At 48.9% G+C, this 20,022-nt stretch overlaps 2 protein-coding genes across 2 annotated transcripts in view; one reads left to right on the top strand and one right to left on the bottom strand.

The window, feature by feature from the left end:
* The first annotated feature begins 42 nt into the window (after positions 1-42).
* si:dkey-183c6.7 (urea transporter 1) lies at positions 43-14,088 on the top strand. The gene is made up of 8 exons (XM_060076788.1): positions 43-675; positions 937-1,126; positions 2,996-3,124; positions 5,384-5,573; positions 7,472-7,619; positions 12,411-12,545; positions 13,102-13,151; positions 13,405-14,088. Exons 1-8 carry the CDS (start codon positions 495-497, stop codon positions 13,588-13,590), a joined length of 1,209 nt encoding a protein of 402 aa, XP_059932771.1. The 5' UTR covers positions 43-494; the 3' UTR covers positions 13,591-14,088.
* Positions 14,071-20,022, bottom strand: part of si:dkey-183c6.8 (protein O-GlcNAcase) — an 18,007-nt gene continuing 12,055 nt past the window's right edge. Inside the window, exons 13-17 of the mRNA XM_060076729.1 lie at positions 19,594-19,698; positions 19,225-19,316; positions 18,231-18,429; positions 17,166-17,325; positions 14,071-16,502 (exon numbers count right to left, since the gene is read on the bottom strand). Of these exons, the coding sequence (XP_059932712.1) occupies positions 16,366-16,502; positions 17,166-17,325; positions 18,231-18,429; positions 19,225-19,316; positions 19,594-19,698 (693 nt within the window). The 3' untranslated portion in view covers positions 14,071-16,365. The remainder of the gene's footprint in view (positions 16,503-17,165; positions 17,326-18,230; positions 18,430-19,224; positions 19,317-19,593; positions 19,699-20,022) is intronic.

The following is a 20,022-nucleotide window of genomic DNA, read 5'->3' as shown; positions in this document are numbered from 1 at the left end:
TCTCCTCTCCTCTCCTCTCCTCTCCTCTCCTCTCCTCCCCCCTCCTCTCCTCTCCCCTCCTCTCCTCTCATCTCCCCTCACCAAATAATGTTGGACTTTGTTCCGTTACCGTGGCGCTGAGTGAATACATTACCGGGTCTTCCGGTTCATAAGTCATTCCCTCTCTCTCTCCACGCTGAAAGTAACGGGAAGGCCGGGAACAGATTGGAATAGAGGGAAGGGGACGGACAGAAGGTAAATACAGAGAGAGAGAAGGACGTTAGTTAGAGTCAAAAAACAAACAAAGAACCTAGAGTAGCATCATCAATGAGAGGAGGGGGCCGAACTGAGACGTTGGACCCGGCTGTTTCTGTGGGGGGGGGGGGGATCAGTCGAAGCCGACGTCAACAGCTCCATGAAGGAGGGGACTATCGGAGCAGTGAACTGGGACGACGAGACCATCGCAGTGGGACCAGAGAACCAGTGAAAGGGGGGGGGGACTAGTACCGGACTCAATGAAGGGGGACCACAGGGCCGGAGAAGGGGGCACCCAGTGCACCGTGCTGTGGACTGAGGGCCAGGGGGAGAAGGAGAAGGGCCAGGCCGGGGGCCCGCGGGCCAGGCAGCGGCCCCACGCGCTGTGGCGTCTGCTGGACTGCAGCGGGGACATGGTGGGCCTGGACACGTACGTACAAGGTGTGGACCCCCCGGCTGTAGTGTAGCGTTGACCCTATTGTCTATTTGTTTGTGTTTCTTTGGTGTTTGGCGGGTTGTGTGTTGATCTTGTCATTCAAAGCTCTGTAGGAGTCGCAGTGTGTTGTCAGTCCAAAATAAAAGTATGATAAGAAAAAGGGACTTGGTTACCGACAGTTTTCCTGCATATCTTGTGTTACTTTTGAGTGAACTACGTTGATTTGTTGTTCTCGGTTTGTGTATTTCTTGGTTCCCCCGAGCCAGAGCGGCCGTTTGCCCTGCAGCTGGTGGTGTGGTTCCTGCGGGGGGTCTCCAGGGTCATCCTGGCCAACAACCCGCTGAGCGGAGCTCTCATCCTCGCCGCGCTCCTCTGGGCTTCCCCCTGGCAGGGCGTCCTGGGAACTGTGGGTGTGCTGGCCTCCATGCTCACAGCTATCCTCATAGGACAAGACGGGTGAGCACACACAAACACACACAGATGACAATGTTTTAAAAAATGGCTTAAAATAAGGCATTTAATCTCTGAATCACGTACGACAAATTATGAGGAATCAAGCAACCCTGGGAAATCGTTTTTGTTCATTTTCATGCCGAAAGTTGAAATGGGTCGGCCATGCATGGGACCAGCAGTTTAGGAACCAATTCCTAGGAAACCACATGGCCTGCCATGTGTCCTTGCAACCCCCCCACCCCCTCCACACCGCCATTAGGTCAAGAGGACAGAGTGACAAAGTCTGGCGTTTTAGCAGAAGATAGACCAGTTTGTTGGTCTTGGCTTAGACTGTTTAACTTCACGTAAAATTGTAACTACCATTTCTCCTCCGAGGTCAAAGAAGGAATGATTGTGCATACGGACGATCATTAACGCTCCCAGACAGGGTGAACCTACGCTAGCCTTCACGCTACAAAGTTCAGTTGCGTCGTAAACATATATTGGAATGGTTGAAAGCGGTTGATTTGAGTTCGGGGAGACAGATATAGGTGTTGTTTTCTTATGCCTATATGTGTCTGTGATCTAAGAGTGTCTGTTTCCGTCATGGTAGCCCTCTCTCAGTAGTTCTGTTACAATGAACGTGTAAGAAACCGACCCCAATACCCAGGCTGGTGATATCTTGTCCTTCGGCTCACAAGAGACCCACAGTATGAAACTTTACACTTTGTATTTTTGTAACCAGTTTTTGTAAGACATTCACAGTGTGAAGTGAACAACAAAAATGCCCTGGTGGCATTTGGCCTGATATTTGGGAGTCTGATATATTTTAGGCAGCCAAACCTTTTCCTGCCCCAGAAAAATGACACAGAGACAGATCTTTCCGCAGTGTCCCTGCTACACACCACCTAGGTGGCTCTGCTGGTCTCCTCCAATGCCCAGGACTCTGGGTGAGGGGGGTTTAAACCGTTGGTTTTGCGGAGTTTGGAGAACTGTGCCACACAGAGCAGTGGATCCATGCTGCCATATAACCTGTGTGCATTGCACAACAGGCATACTGCCTCACCATCAGTCTGACTGGTGCCAGGTGAGGCTGCTTAAACCAGCCATCAACCACACCCGCAGGTCTCCAGATCGATTGTTGAACTCTTTGCTTTCTTTCACGGTTTCCTACAAACTGTCCCAGTGGACGGCGCCTCACACACCAGCTCACGATGTGCATGATTCACTCTGGGCAGAGGCTCATCCCTCGATCAGACTTGTATCTAAAATCTCAAAATGACCATTTACGATATGCAGATGTGATTCCATAGACAAAGTGATGGGTCACCGAACGCTCTCTCGTGTTTGTTTAACTTGTCAGCCATGCATGGCTGGACTAGTGTGTGTGCTTGTGTTAAAAAACGCTTGTGTGCAGCCAACCCAGTCTCACGGAAATACGTGACACTGTCACGTCATTTAATCTATTCATTCGTGATCTGGGACACGGGTTAGATATACAGATATATTTTATGCAGGTGCGCTGCTCTGTAGGCGGTACCGTAACTGAAAAATGGGTATCTGCTTCATCTCTACTTTTTCGAATGAGTTTGAAATTCGTGCTTTTGGCACGAAAAAATTGAAATTACGTGTCCCAGATCACGAATGAATCGATTAAATGACGTGACGTGACGGTGTCACGTATTTCCGTGAGACTGGGTTGGTGCAGCTGTGCGTTTACATTTCCAGGGGATGGATAATGCAAGAATAATGCAAAAAATGCAAAAAATTATTTCTTAATTTCTTAATTGTGTGTGTGTGTGTGTGTGTGTGTGTGTGTGTGTGTGTGTGTGTGTGTGTGTGTGTGTGTGTGTGTGTGTGTGTGTGTGTGTGTGTGTGTGTGTGTGTGTGTAGCGCGGAGGTGACCGCTGGTCTCCATGGTTATAACGGCATGCTGGTGTCCCTGTTGATGGGCGTGTTCAGCTCGGCCGGGGACTGGTACTGGTGGCTGCTCCTGCCTGCGTGCCTGGGAGCAGCAGCATGGTGAGACACACACACACACACACACACAAATAAACACACACGCATAGATACACACACGCACGGAAACACACTCACACACATGCACAGAGACAGGTACGCACGCATGCACACACAAACAAACACAGACGCATAGAGACACACGCACGCACACACAAACGCATAGAGACACGCACGCACAGAATCAGACACACACACACACACACACACACACACACACACACACACACACACACACACACACACACACACACACACACACACACACACACACACATAAGCTCTTTGCCTTCTGTTGCTCTTGTACTTCTCTCTCCCTCCCTGCTGTCTTCCTCTGACTGGTCACTTGTTTTCCCAGCAGTGTCCCGGAGTCGAAGCCATGCCTGAGAATAAAGGCATTACTAACTCTGGTGTCTGCTGAGTGGAATTACGTGTGTTTATAATAGGGATTATTATTCTTCTTCAACCTAATTTCGGCTTTTGTGTCTTTATCTTTATCGGGTTTGATCAACAGAGCTCCTTCCTACCACCTCCTTAAAGGACTGTACGTCACCCTGCCTTCACCAAAATCTAAATCCGCCGCACACGTTTTCTACCCCACGTTGTTCTCGGGCAGAAGGGAGAACCAACCAGATGCTGTCCAACATGTCCATTGTCTACCTTATCCTACAATCAACTATTTTTAGCCTGCCAATCAAACCATCCAAACAATGCTAAAGTTCGTTCTGAACCCCCGTGCCCCAGCATGGTCACCTCCACCAAAACAGGTTAGACAGATGAAACACAATGAAGGGTTATTATTGCGGTTATGATTGACTCGAGCGATAAGGCGATAAGGGTGTGTGTCATCGACATCACAGTGGAGCTGCTGGTCGCTTCAAAACACACGCTAACTGACACACCCTGCACTGGCTAGAAATGGCTGATCCCATCAAAGTCAGGTTTATTTATTAGTTTGTTTAGAAGGGACAATGAAGGGACAAAAAAATCTTTATTTTAATTGTAGTCCCTTGGCAGGCCAACACATCATCACTTTGCATTAATAAGAAAGAATGCAAGAAGATAGGAAGCAAAAAAAACGGGAGAGAGAGAAGAGAGACCTGAAAAATAAAATAAGAAGTACAGTACAAAGAAGGACATATGAGGTAGATCAGCTATTGATCATTGCAGTTTTGATTGTTTTTAATCCATCTCTTAAGTTTGGTTTTAAATTAAAGATAGCTGGTGCTTTCGCAGAGATCAAGAGGAAGGCAGTTCCAATCACTTGAGGCTTGTACTGAGGTCCCTGGTTCATGCTGCGTACGGCTCTGACCCGTCCTACATCCAGGACACTCCATCAGCCTCTACGCTCCACACTCAAACGGCCTGCTTCTCCCACACTACCAGGGTGTAGTAGTGATGGAGTAGCATCGTTTCGCAGGTTTCGTCGTGCATCGGCCTCGCACAATCTTGGTTGTTTTCTCTCCTGGCTCCACCGTGGTGGGGCGAGCTCCCCACTGACGTCAGGACGGCTGAATGTATACGCATCTCTCACCGCAGGCTGAAGACTCATCCCTTCAGACTGCGGCCTCAACCATAAACAAATAAGACAAGAATAACATTTTCTATCTTCTATTGTGTTTTCTGAAAGTGTAGCACCTTGAGCAGTTTGATTATTTGTATGTACTCCCACTCACATTCACTTAATTGTGAAAAAGTGTTAGATACGCACACACACACACACACACACACACACACACACACACACACACACACACACACACACACACACACACACACACTCTCTCCCTTGCCTTCAAGGCCCATTCACGACCTACGGTAAATACGGATACGGACCGTTTCATCCGGTCCCGGAGGTGTTTCGTCCGTCGCCTCTGTTATTCTCCTACCGTAACCTTCCTAGCCCCTCTCTTCCTATCTCCTTAATAAGAGCTGAGATATGCAACATCTTTTGGGGTTTGAAATTTGATCTTCTACAAGTATTTCTGTTTAAACCCTTATTAGAAGACTTCGTTGACCAAAGTTAAATTCCCTGTTTCTGTACTGTTGTAGTATCTGATCAATCCTAGTCTAGAAACAGATAATTCCTATTCTAGAATCAGAGAAATTCCCTTCCAGGAGTTCTACCTCGTGGCCCATCGGAAACATGCTTGCCAGGGCTTCAGAGAGATCAGGGAGAGGGAGGAGGGTAACTGGAAATAGGAAGTCTTGCATGTTTTAGCTCTGATACCACTGCTGTTATTGGTCCGTCTGTCCTTGTAGCACCTTCCTGTACAGCGGTCTGTCCCCGGTGTTGGACCGCTGGGACCTGCCCGTGGCCGTGTTCCCGTTCAACATCGTCATCGTCCTCTACCTGCTGGTTACCAGGCCGGACAACCCTTACTTCCCGCACTACCCTTCCCTGCCAGTGGGGGCGCTGCAGGCCAACGCCACAGAGCTCAACACAGCGCAGGTGAGGAAGACTAGTTACATGAGTGGGAGCGAATCAGCGTCAAGCCCCCGGGAACAGTAGCTGTGTTCGAAATCGTTCCCTACACACTCACTCACTATTCCCTATACGGTGTTCATGATATAGTGCACTATATAGGGAACGAACAAACGAGAATTCGGACACTACGCTGAACATTTCTAAACGTCATGTGCGTCAGTAAATGCGCCGGGTATTTGTGTGACGCAGACAGATGCGCCTAGCCTAGCACCGCCCACCTACCTACTTCCGCTCAATTTTAATTTCACTTCTCTACAAATGAAATGAAGTACGATGGTCTGGTTGGACCAGGCTAACTCCAACCTCGTTGCTGATCGATAAGTAACCATTTATTTGTATATAAATTAATGATAGTATTTTTCGTAAATAGTTGGATGGAATCTGTTTCTTAAGCAATAACATTGAACTGTATTGTTTTCTAGGCCTACAAACATTTACTATGTTGTTGGTATTATATGTTATATGGAGCAATCTTTCATGTTTCTGAAGTTAACTTATACTTCCATGGTCGGTAAACAATGCGACTGCGATCGCTAAGACCTCTCGCTTATGATGCTACAATGCTAACAATGCTAAAAAACAAGAATATTTCTGCATCCGGTTCGTCATGAACTAGGGCGTGGCTAGGCACCCATGATGTGGACGCATATCTCTCCTTGATGTTGCCCTGCGCCATTGAGCATTTACGAATGAATGGGCGCCATTTTGGAATCCGGTGTCCATTGTATAATATGTCCATGGTCAGTGTGCTAGCACGATGGCTCAAATCCTCAGACCGCCAACGCTCTCAGACTTTGCATGTTGAATCGGACCAGGCACCGTCTGCGCGGTTCCAAATGCCTCCGACGCCGCTGAACCCACTGAACAGATTTGTTCCCGAACTCTTCTCCACCAAACGTTTCAAATGGCCAACGGTTGGGCCAGTGCTTAGCAGCCTTTAGTCCAGCCTAACCCTCCCGAGTAACACAGAGTGGCCCATTAACAGGCCAACACACATCTCTCCCCCCCTCTCCCTCTCTCTCCCCCCCCCCTCTCCCCCTCTTCCTCTCTCCCCCTCTCCCTCCCTCCGGAGACGAAGGGTGACGTGTGGCCTATTTATATGTCATGTCCTCACTCTGTTGCGGAGAGCTCACGGGCTGCCCTGCCACTTCCCCGGCACGGTAGCGTCATGTGTTAATCGTGTTCGCGCCGCGGCGCCTCCACCTATCTCACACACACACCCAGACACGTATTTCATAAGATAGGCCCCGTGTGACTCGTGAATACCTGCGCCAGGTCGCTGCGCTCCTCATGTCGTCATGGAAACACCTGACTGGTATAGTGATAGTGCACTCTCGCCTGCCCTGGTTAATGCTTTCACGAAGGCTCAATCAATTATTATTCATGTTGTTATGTATCAATGATGAATATCGACGGTGATCGTGACCTTTCTCTGAGGATATGAGTTTAGCAGGTTTGTTGGTGTCGTATTTCTTGCTTCTCTGGTACGCAGCGGGGCTGCAGACACTTCTAGGCGCTCTTCTTCGGCCACCCGCGACGCTGTCCTTTCCTGACACCGTACTATCACAAAGGAATAATGTGCACCGGTGCTTAGATTGCCATGCCCACTTATTCCCTCGGCTCCTCTCACTCCCTGCTGCATCGTCACAAATGTTTGTTTGTGTTGTATTTTGCCACGACGTTGTTCTGGGTTGTGACTATTACAACGCTTTTTTTTGTGACTTGTTTGTGTTTTTTTGTCTCTTTTTCTGTGTGTGTGTCTGTGTGTGTGTGCGCGTCCGTGTGCGTCTGTGTGAGCGTGTGCGTCTACGTTTGCGTGTGTGTTTGCATGTGTCTGCGTTTGTGTGTGTCTGACCCTCAAGTTGCTCCAGGGAATCTTCCTGGGCGTGGGGCAGATCTTCGCCTGCGACTCCCTGGGGCCCTCCCTGCTCATCCTGGGGGCCACGCTGCTCTACTCGCCCCTCCAGGCCCTGCACGCCGTCCTGGGCTCCGCAGCGGGGACGCTGGCCGGTCAGTCTAAGCCAGTGGGACACACGTCAAGTACTCTGTATGCTCCAGCACGCTAGGACTAGCTCGCTAGTGGTAGCTTAGCGTGGTCGACGTGCAGGACTCAGCCAAATACTCTGTATGCAACGGTATGCTAGTGCTAGCTCGCTAGTAGTAGCCTAGCGTGGTTTACGCACATGCAGGGCTCAGCCATGTACTCTGTATGCAATAGCATGCTAGTGCTAGCTCGCTAGTAGTAGCCTAGCGTGGTTTACGCACATGCAGGATTCAGCCATGTACTCTGTATGCAACAGCATGCTAGTGCTAGCTCGCTAGTAGTAGCCTAGCGTGGTTTACGTCCATGCAGGGCTCAGCCATGTACTCTGTATGCAACAGCGTGCTAGTGCTAGCTCGCTAGTAGTAGCCTAGCGTGGTTTACGCACATGCAGGGCTCAGCCATGTACTTTGTATCCAACATCACACTAGTACTAGCTCGCTAGTGGTAGCTTAGCGTGGTGTACTTGCAGGGCTCAGCCAAGTATTCTGTACGCAACAGCACACTTTGTACCAAGCAACTTGGTTGTTTTTAACTGTGCTCTATAATTATATTGACTTGAGTATGGGAGGATTTTGTGAGAAGCGGGAGTATAAAGTACAAAAGAAGTGGGTGATTGCAATGAGTTAAATATGGATTGAGTGAAAGGAGAGAAAGCAAGTCTCTGTTGCATTCTGCTAATAGATGACGTGTGTGTGTGTGTGTGTGTGTGTGTGTGTGTGTGTGTGTGTGTGTGTGTGTGTGTGTGTGTGTGTGTGTGTGTGTGTGTGTGTGTGTGTGTGTGTGTGTGTGTGTTGCTGTTATGACTCATACGATGGGGAAAAGCAGAGGCGTAGGAGTGAATTTAGAAAGCTCCTAGAAATTGACAACAAACTCCACGCATACTCTCTCACACACACAAACATCCTTTGACACACACACACACACACACACACACGTGCACCAACACATGCACCTGGACAAACACATGCTTGCAAAACATGGATAGACACCTGCACAAATGATGGATTGTATAAACACACACACGGACACACACACACACACACACACACACAGACACACACACAAAGAGTTCTTTGAAAGAATTGTGAGGGAGGCGAGGAAGTGCCGACATCAAAGAGATGCAAGTGGGCGGAGTCTGTGTGTGCAGGGAGCGCAGCAGGCAGATGTCAGCCGGGGAAACGTCAACAGAACGCGCGCTCCATCTCTCCCCCTGATGATGGCGTCTCCGTCACATTCGCTTCTTCTGAGGGGAGGCCGTATGCCCGCTGCCAAACGTTTCCTTCTCTCCGACGAAGATGAAAACCCACTAAAATGAAGACACTCAAGCTCCGCGTTAAATGAGCAGGGCGTTCCCTAGCGAGGACGTGGTGCTCCCGGTAGAGCTCGAGTTTCGACCCAACGACCCGCAACTGAGGAGAGGTCCTTACAGCCCCCCCCTGTAAGGACCTCTCCTCAGTTGCGGGTCGTTGGGGTCGAAACTCGAGCAGCGAGCTTCGACCAGTGTGGACCCCCTGGTGACTCTGGCCTGACTCATGACCATGGCGATGGGCGAGTGCGATGTACATTTGTGCGGTGTATGCTGCACAGGCTGTGCTGGCCAAGCCAGGCCGATGGGTGACTCAGAACTGGATGGCAGCCATACTCACATCGGCAGTCAGCTTGTACTGTACTGTTACCGTGACTTAACAATAGTGCATCCATTTGTCGTCAGACTGGTAAAAGTGCGTCAGTTTAATGACTCTGTATTAATACCTTGGCTGTAGGGAATGTTAAGAAACGTTTCAGCTCAGTTCACTCCATATTTGATGTCCAGTCAGATGGCAAGACATGCAGACGTATAGACAGACATGCAGACACACAAGAGAGCACTAATGTTGATAACAGCTTTCATTTTGTGAAAGTGAAGGGCAAAAAGGAAAACTTAAGAGGCCATCTTGTGCTTGGATGGGGAGAGCTGTCTGACAAATCCTATTAGCGTTGACAGCCTCACACTTTGTGTGAGACACACACACACACACACACGCAGGCACACAAATGCACTCCCTCAACACTCACTCACTCACCCACAGAAATGCAATCACACACAGGCACACACACACACACACCCACAGGCACACGCACACACATGCACTCCCCCACCGCTAACTCACTGACTCACCCCACCCACCACACACACACAGCATGAAGCATGCATAGACACACACACACACACACACACACACACACACACACACACACACACACACACACACACACACACACACACACACACACACACACACACACACACACACACACACACACGGGAACACTTTATCTCTGCAGTTGAGGAAAGCTTAGCACCAAATCCTGTGCAGTGACAATTATCTGAACGAGCTCAGACACACTCACACTCTCAGACATGTTCACAGGCACAAACACACACCAACACAGGCACGCACACACAAACACACACCAACACACAAACACACTTCTGGGAAACGCTTAGCGTACCGAATCCTGTTTGGAGACACGTGCACAACACAAACGCGCACCCAGACAGACACACACACAGGCGCATTGACGTGCACACACACACACACAAACACACACCAACGCAGGCACGCACACACACAAACACACACCAACGCAGGCACGCCTACACAAACACACAAACACACATATCTGAGAAACGCTTAGCGTACTGAATCCTGTTTTGAGACACGTGCACAACACAAACACGCATCCAGAGACACACACACACACACAGGCGCACTGACACGCACACACACACACACGACACACACTGACACGACACACGCACACTAAGGCACACACACACGCACACACACACGCTCGCGCACACGCATACACACATACAGAGAACAATCCGGTAAAATCCTTAGTGCTCTCTTGAGTCTTGGGGATGTGATACCATTAGTCTGTAATGACACTCCTCTGGTGGGGGAGGAGACGAGGTGAGGAGACGAGGGGAGGAGGCGAGGAGACGAGAGGGAGGGAGGAGGTGATAGAGAGAGAGAGGAGTTAGAGGAGAGGAGGGGAGATGGAGAGAGAGAGGAAAGAGATGAGAGTGGGTGAGGAGAGGACAGCGGAGGGAGGGGAGAGAGGGTGAGGAGAGGACAGCGTGGGGGGGAGGGTGGGGGAGACGGAGAGGTTGGAGCGGCAGGAGATGGGGGGAGAAAGAGGAGAGGAAGAGGAGGTGGAGATTAGAGGATGGAGAGGGGGAGGATGGAAGGAGGGGAGAGAGCAGAGAGAGGGGAGGAGAGACATCCACCAAAGGGGGAGGAGAACAAAGTATCCCTTCTGGATGTTTCTCATCAGACGAACTCCCGGTGATGTTCTTTGCCTGTTCATTCAGATTTATTATTATTGCACTCGTTGGCCGTAAACAACTGTCTGTGGGTTTATCAGTTTTTTGTCGATGTTAACCACATCCCAGACTGACGGGGAAAGCAGAGGGAGTGGTCGGCTGCACTGTTCTGATCCACAGACGTGTCGGTCCTGGTTTTATTTGCATAAAGAAACAAAAAGAGCCACACCCGAGACAGAAAAGGGAAGGAGAGGAAAGAGGAGAGGAGAGAAGGGGGAGAGGGGGAGGAGGATAGGAGTGGCCAAGAGCAGAATCGAGGGAGGTGTACTGCACTCCTGGTGGAGGAGAAGGGAGAGAAGGCAGACAGGGTGAGGCAGTGAAACAGAGCAGTTAGAGGATAATGACGTACCAGACACAGGAAGTCATGGTGCTCTGGCTTTCTGCCTGCTCACCGGCCTCATGGAAACCGAGGATCCATTACAATCCTTCCTGTAATTCACTGATTCATTTCCAAGTTTGTGAGGGAACTTGAAACAGTAGAGAACGTGCCTGGAACCGTAAATACTCCATTCACCGCTGCACGGCCCTTACTCAGTGAATGGAGGGACTTTGAATGCCTGGCACCAATCCTGAAGTCATGTGACTTTGTTTCTGTACCTCAGACCCTCCACTCCTTCCCCAGAGATCACATGTCCTCCCTGGGTCAAGGTCGAGACCCCGACCTGCCTCAGGGCTCCCGTCAACGTCGCCCTCGCTATTGATTTGCTGCGGTCCTCAAACTGTGGGTCGGGTTCCCTGCTGTAACCCAAGAATGTGCATTAAGGGCCGCAATGGAATGAAGTGTAGTGTGTGTGTGTGTGTGTGTGTGTGTGTGTGTGTGTGTGTGTGTGTGTGTGTGTGTGTGTGTGTGTGTGTGTGTGTGTGTGTGTGTGTGTGTGTGTGTGTGTGTGTGTGTGTGTGTGTGCTTATGTGTGTGTGTGTCTGCTTATGTGTGTGTATGTGACAAATGTACATTTTCTACTCATATATTTCAATTATAATGCATTGTCATGTGTGTCACTATCTTAATTGTTTTTAGAATTCTTAAAGTAATGCTAATTTATGCAGTGTTAATACTTATTTACGTTATGCCTTTACATTTGGTCTGAATAATATTTATACATTTTTAAACAAAATAAACCCTGAATAAATGTATAATTGTTGCTTCACAGACTATATTGAACCTCAAATAATTGGAAGAATCCAAAAGCAATTCGTAGCAATGCATATTAATCACGTGTATTTCCTTATGGGTTAATCCAGTTCAGAGACTATTCTAACAGATGGCTGCTCCTTATTGAAGTGACTATTCCAACCGTGACCAAACACATGTCTATGGCACCCCCTACTGGACGAGTGCAGTACTGCAGTGTTATTGCTTCAGCGCTGTGTGTTTATGTGGTCCCAGGCCTCTCGGTGGCGGTGCGTCATGGCAGCCTGTACTCCGGTCTCTCTGGGTTCAACGGGGCCCTGGGCTGCATGTGTGTGGGGGGCCTCTTCTTCACTTTCAGCTGGAGGAGCCACCTGTTCGCCATTGCCACTGGTGAGAGACACGCACGCACGCAAACACACACACACGCATACATATATACATACACATACATTAATACATACATACAAACGGACACGCACACACACACACACACACAGATACGGACACACACACACACACACATGGACACACGCATACATACACACACACACACACATGCACACACACAAGGATACGAACACGCACACACAAAAACACACACACGGAAACACACGCACAGAAACACACACACACACACACACACAAGCACACGGATACGGACACATACACACACACACACACACACACACACACACACACACACACACACACACACACACACACACACACACACACACACACACACACACACACACACACACACACACACACACACACACACACACGGACACGCATCCATACACAGAGATACACAGACGGACTCATTAATTGCTCCTGGTGACTCACACCACACTGGGTGTTTTGCATCGTCTCCTGCAGCCATAGCGCTGGTGGGGGGGGGGGGGGGGAGTTTGTTTAGCTCATGTCTCCCATCTCTTTTCCCCAGCCTTCCTCTGTTCATACGTTGACATCGCCTTCAGCAATCTCCTGGGGACGGTACGTAGACTCGGGGAAACTCTTTCTCTCCATATCCACCCTCCCCTAACTGCTGTTTTGTCTAATAGTAGGATTCAAATTACATTTCAGGCCTTTTTTCTATCATTAATTGGAAATGTTAAAAAATTATCATTCATTCATTTTCCCATTCTTCCAAACCTACTTGTGTGAGTTCCCTTCCTATTGTAAGTCGCTTTGGATAAAAGCGTCTGCTAAACGTTAATGTACCTCCCCCCGTGTTGTTCTGCCTCAGATTGGTCTCCCAGCATGCAGTTGGGCAGCGACTCTGGTAGTCACACTGATGCTGTTGCTCACAGGCCGGGGCTTAGCCGCCTACCGCATCCCCGTTGGCCAGGTCAGGAGCCCCGAACACAACCTGAGCTCACGCAGCCAATGGAAAGCCGGCAACACGTTGGACCCGGATAGCACCGTTGTGTAGACTCCAGACACACACTCATCGCATATGTGTGTGTGTGTGTGTCTCGTTGGAATGGACTAAATACAACACAGCCCTATCATATAATTGCTTTGACAATTAGAGGGTTAGTAGTGAGCTTTTTTTCTACAAAATCCATAATTTGCCCTCAGCTTGGCAGTTATCTCAGGAAATACAGAAAACACTTACAAATTAGTAAGGGTTTGTGGGTCAGTTGTTAGCACGGTCTAAGCTATTCCCTTTGCAGTATGCTAATATAATATTGCCATCTAATTATCATATGATTCAAATTTTCAATGCCCTCTGAAACATACACATATTAAATTGACTGTTAAGCGTCCATAATTGTTCGGAAAAATGATACTAAAATTCAACAAATTAAAATATTTACAAATGACTTTTTCCAGATAGTTTTTGTATTTGTAAATGAAAGCAGTGCAATGTGGTCATACAAAGGCGAAAAAGAATCACCCCAAAATAAAACCAGTTCCATAAAATGTTTTAATGGTAAAACGTTTCCCCAACATTTTAAATGTAAATACAGCTTAAATCCAGCAGTACATCGATTGCCTCACCTCAGTTGACCTACCCTGCATAACGTTCTATAGCTAGAGCTCGACCACAACTCAAAACACACGATAACGTCAAGCAGAGTGTGTGTGTGTGTGTGTGTGTGTGTGTGTGTGTGTGTGTGTGTGTGTGTGTGTGTGTGTGTGTGTGTGTGTGTGTGTGTGTGTGTGTGTGTGTGTGTGTGTGTGTGTGTGTGTGAAAACTGACAAGATATCTTTCTGAACATAAATCCTTTAAAGTGGTCAAGCTGGTGTCATGGAGTCTGTTTGGATGGATCGTGGCTGTGTGAGATTATTTTATAGTAATGACATGTCATGTCATTAATATTTATTACAATGTGTTTAGTTTTTTCTAAACGTTTTGGATACACAACACAGACATCTTCAGTTCCGTTTCTCGTTTCATTTCACAATATTCAGATATTCTTATGAATATTCATGTCTTCTTATGAATATTCACATAAAATGTATATTGCTGTGACTTCTTTCACAGTGCTTTCTGTTTGCCATTTTGTTACCGTCATTTTTGTTTGTTTTCATTTTAGCACATTTCCCCTATTCCTAAAATAACTACTTCAATTATAAAACAAATCTACTGCCATAATCACTGTCTACATATCAATGGGTGGACAAACATCCTGGTTTTGTAACAAAGACTAGAACATGCATTTGCCTCTAGGGTTGTGTTTGGTTTTTTCCTAACAACAACATCAACAGACAGACAGACAGTGGCCAGAAGGGACATATTCGTCATTAATTATCAACTATTAATTAAGTGGCTTTCTGTCCAAGATTGATCTAGCAATGGCAATTCTTCAAAGGAAATCAGTACAAATACAATCGATTACACAATTAATCGTTTTTTTTCATTGGTGAATTACAAAAAATTAACATTCTTTAGTTTAGTTTCACTTTCAGTTCAGCTCATCTGATCAATGACAGCTTGTGCTTATTTTTTTTATCAAGTGTGTTTGTGTATGTGTGTATATGCGCGTCTTTGTGTGTGTGTGTGTGTGACAGACACACAGACAAGGCTTTAGTGCTGTTGGCCTACACACTGCGTGTGTTGCAAAGGCATCTTTATAAAATGCTGATTTTAGGATTATGTGTGTACATGGCTCATGTCTCATGTCTCATTATTGCCTGCATGTCATAACAATCTTAAGTACATATTTTGGCTCTTCTTCAATCCATCGAATGACACCAGTAAGCCTCTGATGGCCATCTCCCCTACACTTTCTTTTATAGTCGACAGGGCGAGTCGATCTGTCCTCACTAGGTCATGAAGCTTAACATTTTTGGTGGTCTTCAATGCACTGAAAATACCTGTCAACGAATCCAATGGCATACTTGGCATCCATCATGGTGAAAGGGCCCCGAGATGTGACTGACTAGTCCCTTTGGTGTGTCTGAAATAATGCACATACCCAAGCCCTCATTGCCCTTGCGGTGGTGCGCATATAAATAATAAATGGGAATAGTTTAATATGAATGACGAATAACATTGCTAACATTGTTTCTTTTGCTTTCTTTGTTTAGCATTGGCCTTCTTTTTTTCCTGTCTCTCACCTAAGCATGATGGCCAATTTGACCGTGATGGTGAAACGCACCGGTCGCCTACCTGACGACAACAGCGTATACACAGGATATCAAGTGCCCCGCAACGAATGCAAAACTTGAATGTCACAAACGTGGGGCACTACATCAAATATCGCTGTCAACTGAAAATTTTGAACCGAATGCAGGACAGGCCAGCCACTCGGGACACGCCCCTTTTCTTGTCGTCCATGCATGTAAACTGGTGGTTCAAAGGTCACCGAATGTAAACACCGAAATATTGTCTAGCACTACAACGTCTGAGCCAACCACAACCCATGCAGTAATTGATGTCTCAACAACTCAAGTTTAACTCACTCGAGTCCTGCATGATGATTAACACAGTCCCCACAAAGAGTATCCCTTAAAGTGTGTGTGCGGGTATGTGTGTGAGACATTTCTGTATTCATGCATACTTGAGTGTGTCCTTATTTCAATGTATGTTTTCAGTGCGATTTTTGTGTGTGTGTGTGTGTGTGTGTGTGTGTGTGTGTGTGTGTGTGTGTGTGTGTGTGTGTGTGGCAGTGTGTGTGTGTGTTACTGTGCGTGTGTGTGTGTGTGTGTGTGTGTGTGTGTGTGGCAGTGTGTGCGTGTTACTGTGCGTGTGTGTGTGTTACAGGAGCCTTCCCAGGACCACGCCCTCTCGGCTGCGGGCCTCTCCGCGGAGGATCTCCAGGAAGCCCAGCTTGGTGAGGAACTCCATCCGCTGGCGGTCGGTGGGCTGGACCTCACAGAACACCCCCTGGGAACCTACACGCACACGCACCAAAACACACACACACACACACACACCAAAACAAACACACACACACACACATCAAAACAAACACACACACACACAAAACAAACACACACACACACACAAACACACACAGATGCATACCAAAACTCACACCAAAACACCAAAACAAACACAACGTCTGAGGGAAGTTTAGTGTCTCCTCATCTCAGGGCTGAGGTTACTCGAGTCACACTGTTAAAAAATTACACACACCTGACACACACACACCTGACACACACACACCTGACACAAACTCACCCGACACAAACACACACACCTGACACACACACACACCTGACACTCACCTGACACACACACCTGACACACACCTGACACACACACACCTGTCACACACACACCTGACACACACCTGACACACACACCTGACACACACCTGACACACACACACCTGACAAACACACACCTGACACTCACCCGACACACACACCTGACACACACACACCTGTCACACACACACCTGACACACCCACACCTGACACTCACCTGACACACACACCTGACACACACCTGACACACACACACCTGACACACACACACCTGTCACACACACACCTGACACACACACACCTGTCACACACACACCTGTCTCACACACACGTTGGGGGCCTCACCGTTGGCCTTGAGGGCGGCCAGCAGGGCGGTGAGCAGGGTGCGGCTCACGCTGGCGTCCACCAGCTGGGGCAGGGCGTCCAGACGCAGCTGGGAGGGGAAGTGGTGGAGCAGGGAGTCCGGGTACTCCCCCTGGTCCTCCTCCATCAGCAGGGGCAGGTCCTGGGGGAGGAGGGGGGGAGGAGGGAGGGGGGGGGGGGGTGAGGGTGGAGGGAGAGAAGGGGGAGGAGAGAGGGAGGGTGGAGGGAGAGAAGGGGGGAGGAGGAGAGAGGGAGGGAGTGGGGGAGATGGAGGGAGGGAGGAGGGATTTAGAGGAAGGGGAAGAGGGGGAAGAAGACAGGGGGGTGAGGGGGTGAGGGATGGAGAGGGGGTGAGGGGGACGGAGGGGGGGTGAGGGGGTTGAAGGGGTGAGGGATGGAGAGGGGGTGAGGGACGGAGGGGGGGTGAGGGATGGAGAGGGGGTGAGGGGGTGAGGGGGACGGAGGGGGGGTGAGGGGGTGAGGGATGGAGAGGGGGTGAGGGGGACGGAGGGGGGGTGAGGGGGTTGAGGGGGTGAGGGATGGAGAGGGGGTGAGGGGGACGGAGGGGGGGTGAGGGGGTGAGGGATGGAGAGGGGGTGAGGGGGTGAGGGGGACGGAGGGGGGGTGAGGGGGTGAGGGATGGAGAGGGGGTGAGGGGGACGGAGGGAGTTAGGTGAGGGAAGGGGGGGGAGATTAAGAGGTCAGGTGAGTTCGGGTCAGAGTTCAGAGACATCTGGACATCTTTACAGTTACAGATGAATCGATCAGAATGAGGACTGCTAAGGATTCCTCCATCATATTTTTTTGATTGAATTGAACTAATACAATTTATTTCAGACATATCAATAAGAAAAATAAAAAAGTATATTACATAATATATTCAATTGATGCCTGAAAAGGAGTAGGAAGTAGTATAAAACATATTTAATCCTACCCCCATTCCCAAAGCTCAATAATTAATATCTATGTCATACTATGTTTTCCATCAACAGCGTGTCATTGCCTACAGTATATTCCCCCCCCCCCTGACCCCTGACCCCGGCTCACCTGTGTGTGCGCGGGCAGCGCCGAGGGCCCGGTCCGGGGGCCCGGGTACTTGTCCCTCATGGCGGGCATCCAGGTGGCGTGGCAGCGCTTGATGAAGGCGCGCACGTCCTGCACGCCCGTCACGCAGCCGCACACGCCCAGCTCGTCCTCCAGCACGAAGCTGTACTCCGGGCACAGGGCCAGGCAGGCCCCCAGGCACCTGGGGGGGGGGGGGGGGGAGAGGGAGGGGCCCCACAGGTAAGTTGAGTAAAATTCAGTTTTCACACTGTTTCCCTAACTACCCCTCCGTGGCAATTGTTGGTGTGTGCCTTTTCTTTGACCCCCTTGGGGAGGGTCAAGGGTCATAGGCTCCAACTCGGAAGGCACGGCTACCTCTCCCTCTGATACCGACGTGGGGGTTTCCATCTATAAGGGACTAGCATATGGTTAACCAACGCTGTCGTTTTACTGGGGAGCAGAGCTGTTCTCAGCATCCTGACAACACCGGATAGTAAGCCCTTGCGTTTGGCCCATGCTTTGGACTTCTCCTTGCCAAGCTAAATAAAGAGACGCAGGGCGAATTATCCTAATTGTTATAAGTTTGGATGACTTTTTTTCTTCAACAGTTTTGACAGAAACGATTGACGTGATCCAAAATTCCCTCCACAGTCTACTTCAAGGTAAGAGCTGGTCCCCGCCCACTATCACATTTCTCGCCGACTTCTGGTGCACTGTTTTATGTAAGGGCTTGGGCTGTGGGTCTCATCGCCAGGTCACCTCGCCGTGACTGCCGCCATTTTGGAAGCATAGGAGCATTGGAATGTCAGTAATTGGTTTGGTAGTCATGGTTTTTTGGTCATTGTTTAGTAATTAATTTGGCGTCGTTGTTTTGACAGTGTTTCACATGCGCGTCTTGACAGGACGATATTTTGTGACTAGGTTACGGTATATTAAGGTTTATTTACTTTCAACCACACATAGGGACACACACACACACACACACACACACACAGACCTGTCGCCGGTGACATCAGGGTGGGTTGAGTTGGAGTCTTTACCCCCCTGGGTTCTGAGGTGCAGCTGTCGCACCATACGGTATAACTCCACCTAACACACACACACACACACACACACACACACACACACACACACACACACACACACACACACACACACACACACACACACACACACACACACACACACACACACACACACACACACACATTGAAGTGTGACGTTAAACTGCAGTCAAGGAACAGATCGACCCAAACAATCAAAGTCATAGTGCATTATGGGTAAGAACAATAATGAATTTGAATGTGTGTGTATGAGTTTGTGCAGGGAGAGAGAGAGAGAGAGAGAGAGAGAGGGGACGAGAGACCTTGTCCTTGCTGTGGTAGGGCCTGACGTTGTAGAGGCGAGAGGTGGGGAAGAGAGGAGGAGGGTGAGTGAACAGCTCAGTGCTGCTCCCTATTGGAAGGAGCATCTACACACACACACACACACACACACACACACACACACACACACACACACACACACACACACACACACACACACACACACACACACACACACACACACACACACACACACACACACACACACACACAGATACAGGCACGCACACACACACACGCACAGATACAGGCATACACACACACACTCACACAAACACATAGATAGAGGCTTGCACACAGACACACACACACACAGGCACAGGCGCAAACAGATACAGGCACACACACACACACACACACACACACACACACAGAGTCAACGGTTGTCACAGTTCTGTTTGAAGTTGGCG

The sequence above is a fragment of the Gadus macrocephalus genome, chromosome 17 (assembly GCF_031168955.1).
Source record: "Gadus macrocephalus chromosome 17, ASM3116895v1".
Taxonomy (NCBI): domain Eukaryota; kingdom Metazoa; phylum Chordata; class Actinopteri; order Gadiformes; family Gadidae; genus Gadus; species Gadus macrocephalus.
The sequence above is the reverse complement of the archived record's forward strand: the minus strand, read 5'-3'. Positions and strand labels throughout refer to the sequence as shown.

Excerpts from the sequence above, each read along its gene's own strand:
- si:dkey-183c6.7 (XM_060076788.1), top strand. The coding sequence starts at position 495 with ATGAAGGGGGACCACAGGGCCGGAGAAGGGGGCACCCAGTGCACCGTG. Across the intron at positions 1,127-2,995 it reads ATCCTCATAGGACAAGACGG|CGCGGAGGTGACCGCTGGTC; the intron begins GTGAGCACACAC and ends GTGTGTGTGTAG. Across the intron at positions 13,152-13,404 it reads TCAGCAATCTCCTGGGGACG|ATTGGTCTCCCAGCATGCAG; the intron begins GTACGTAGACTC and ends GTTCTGCCTCAG.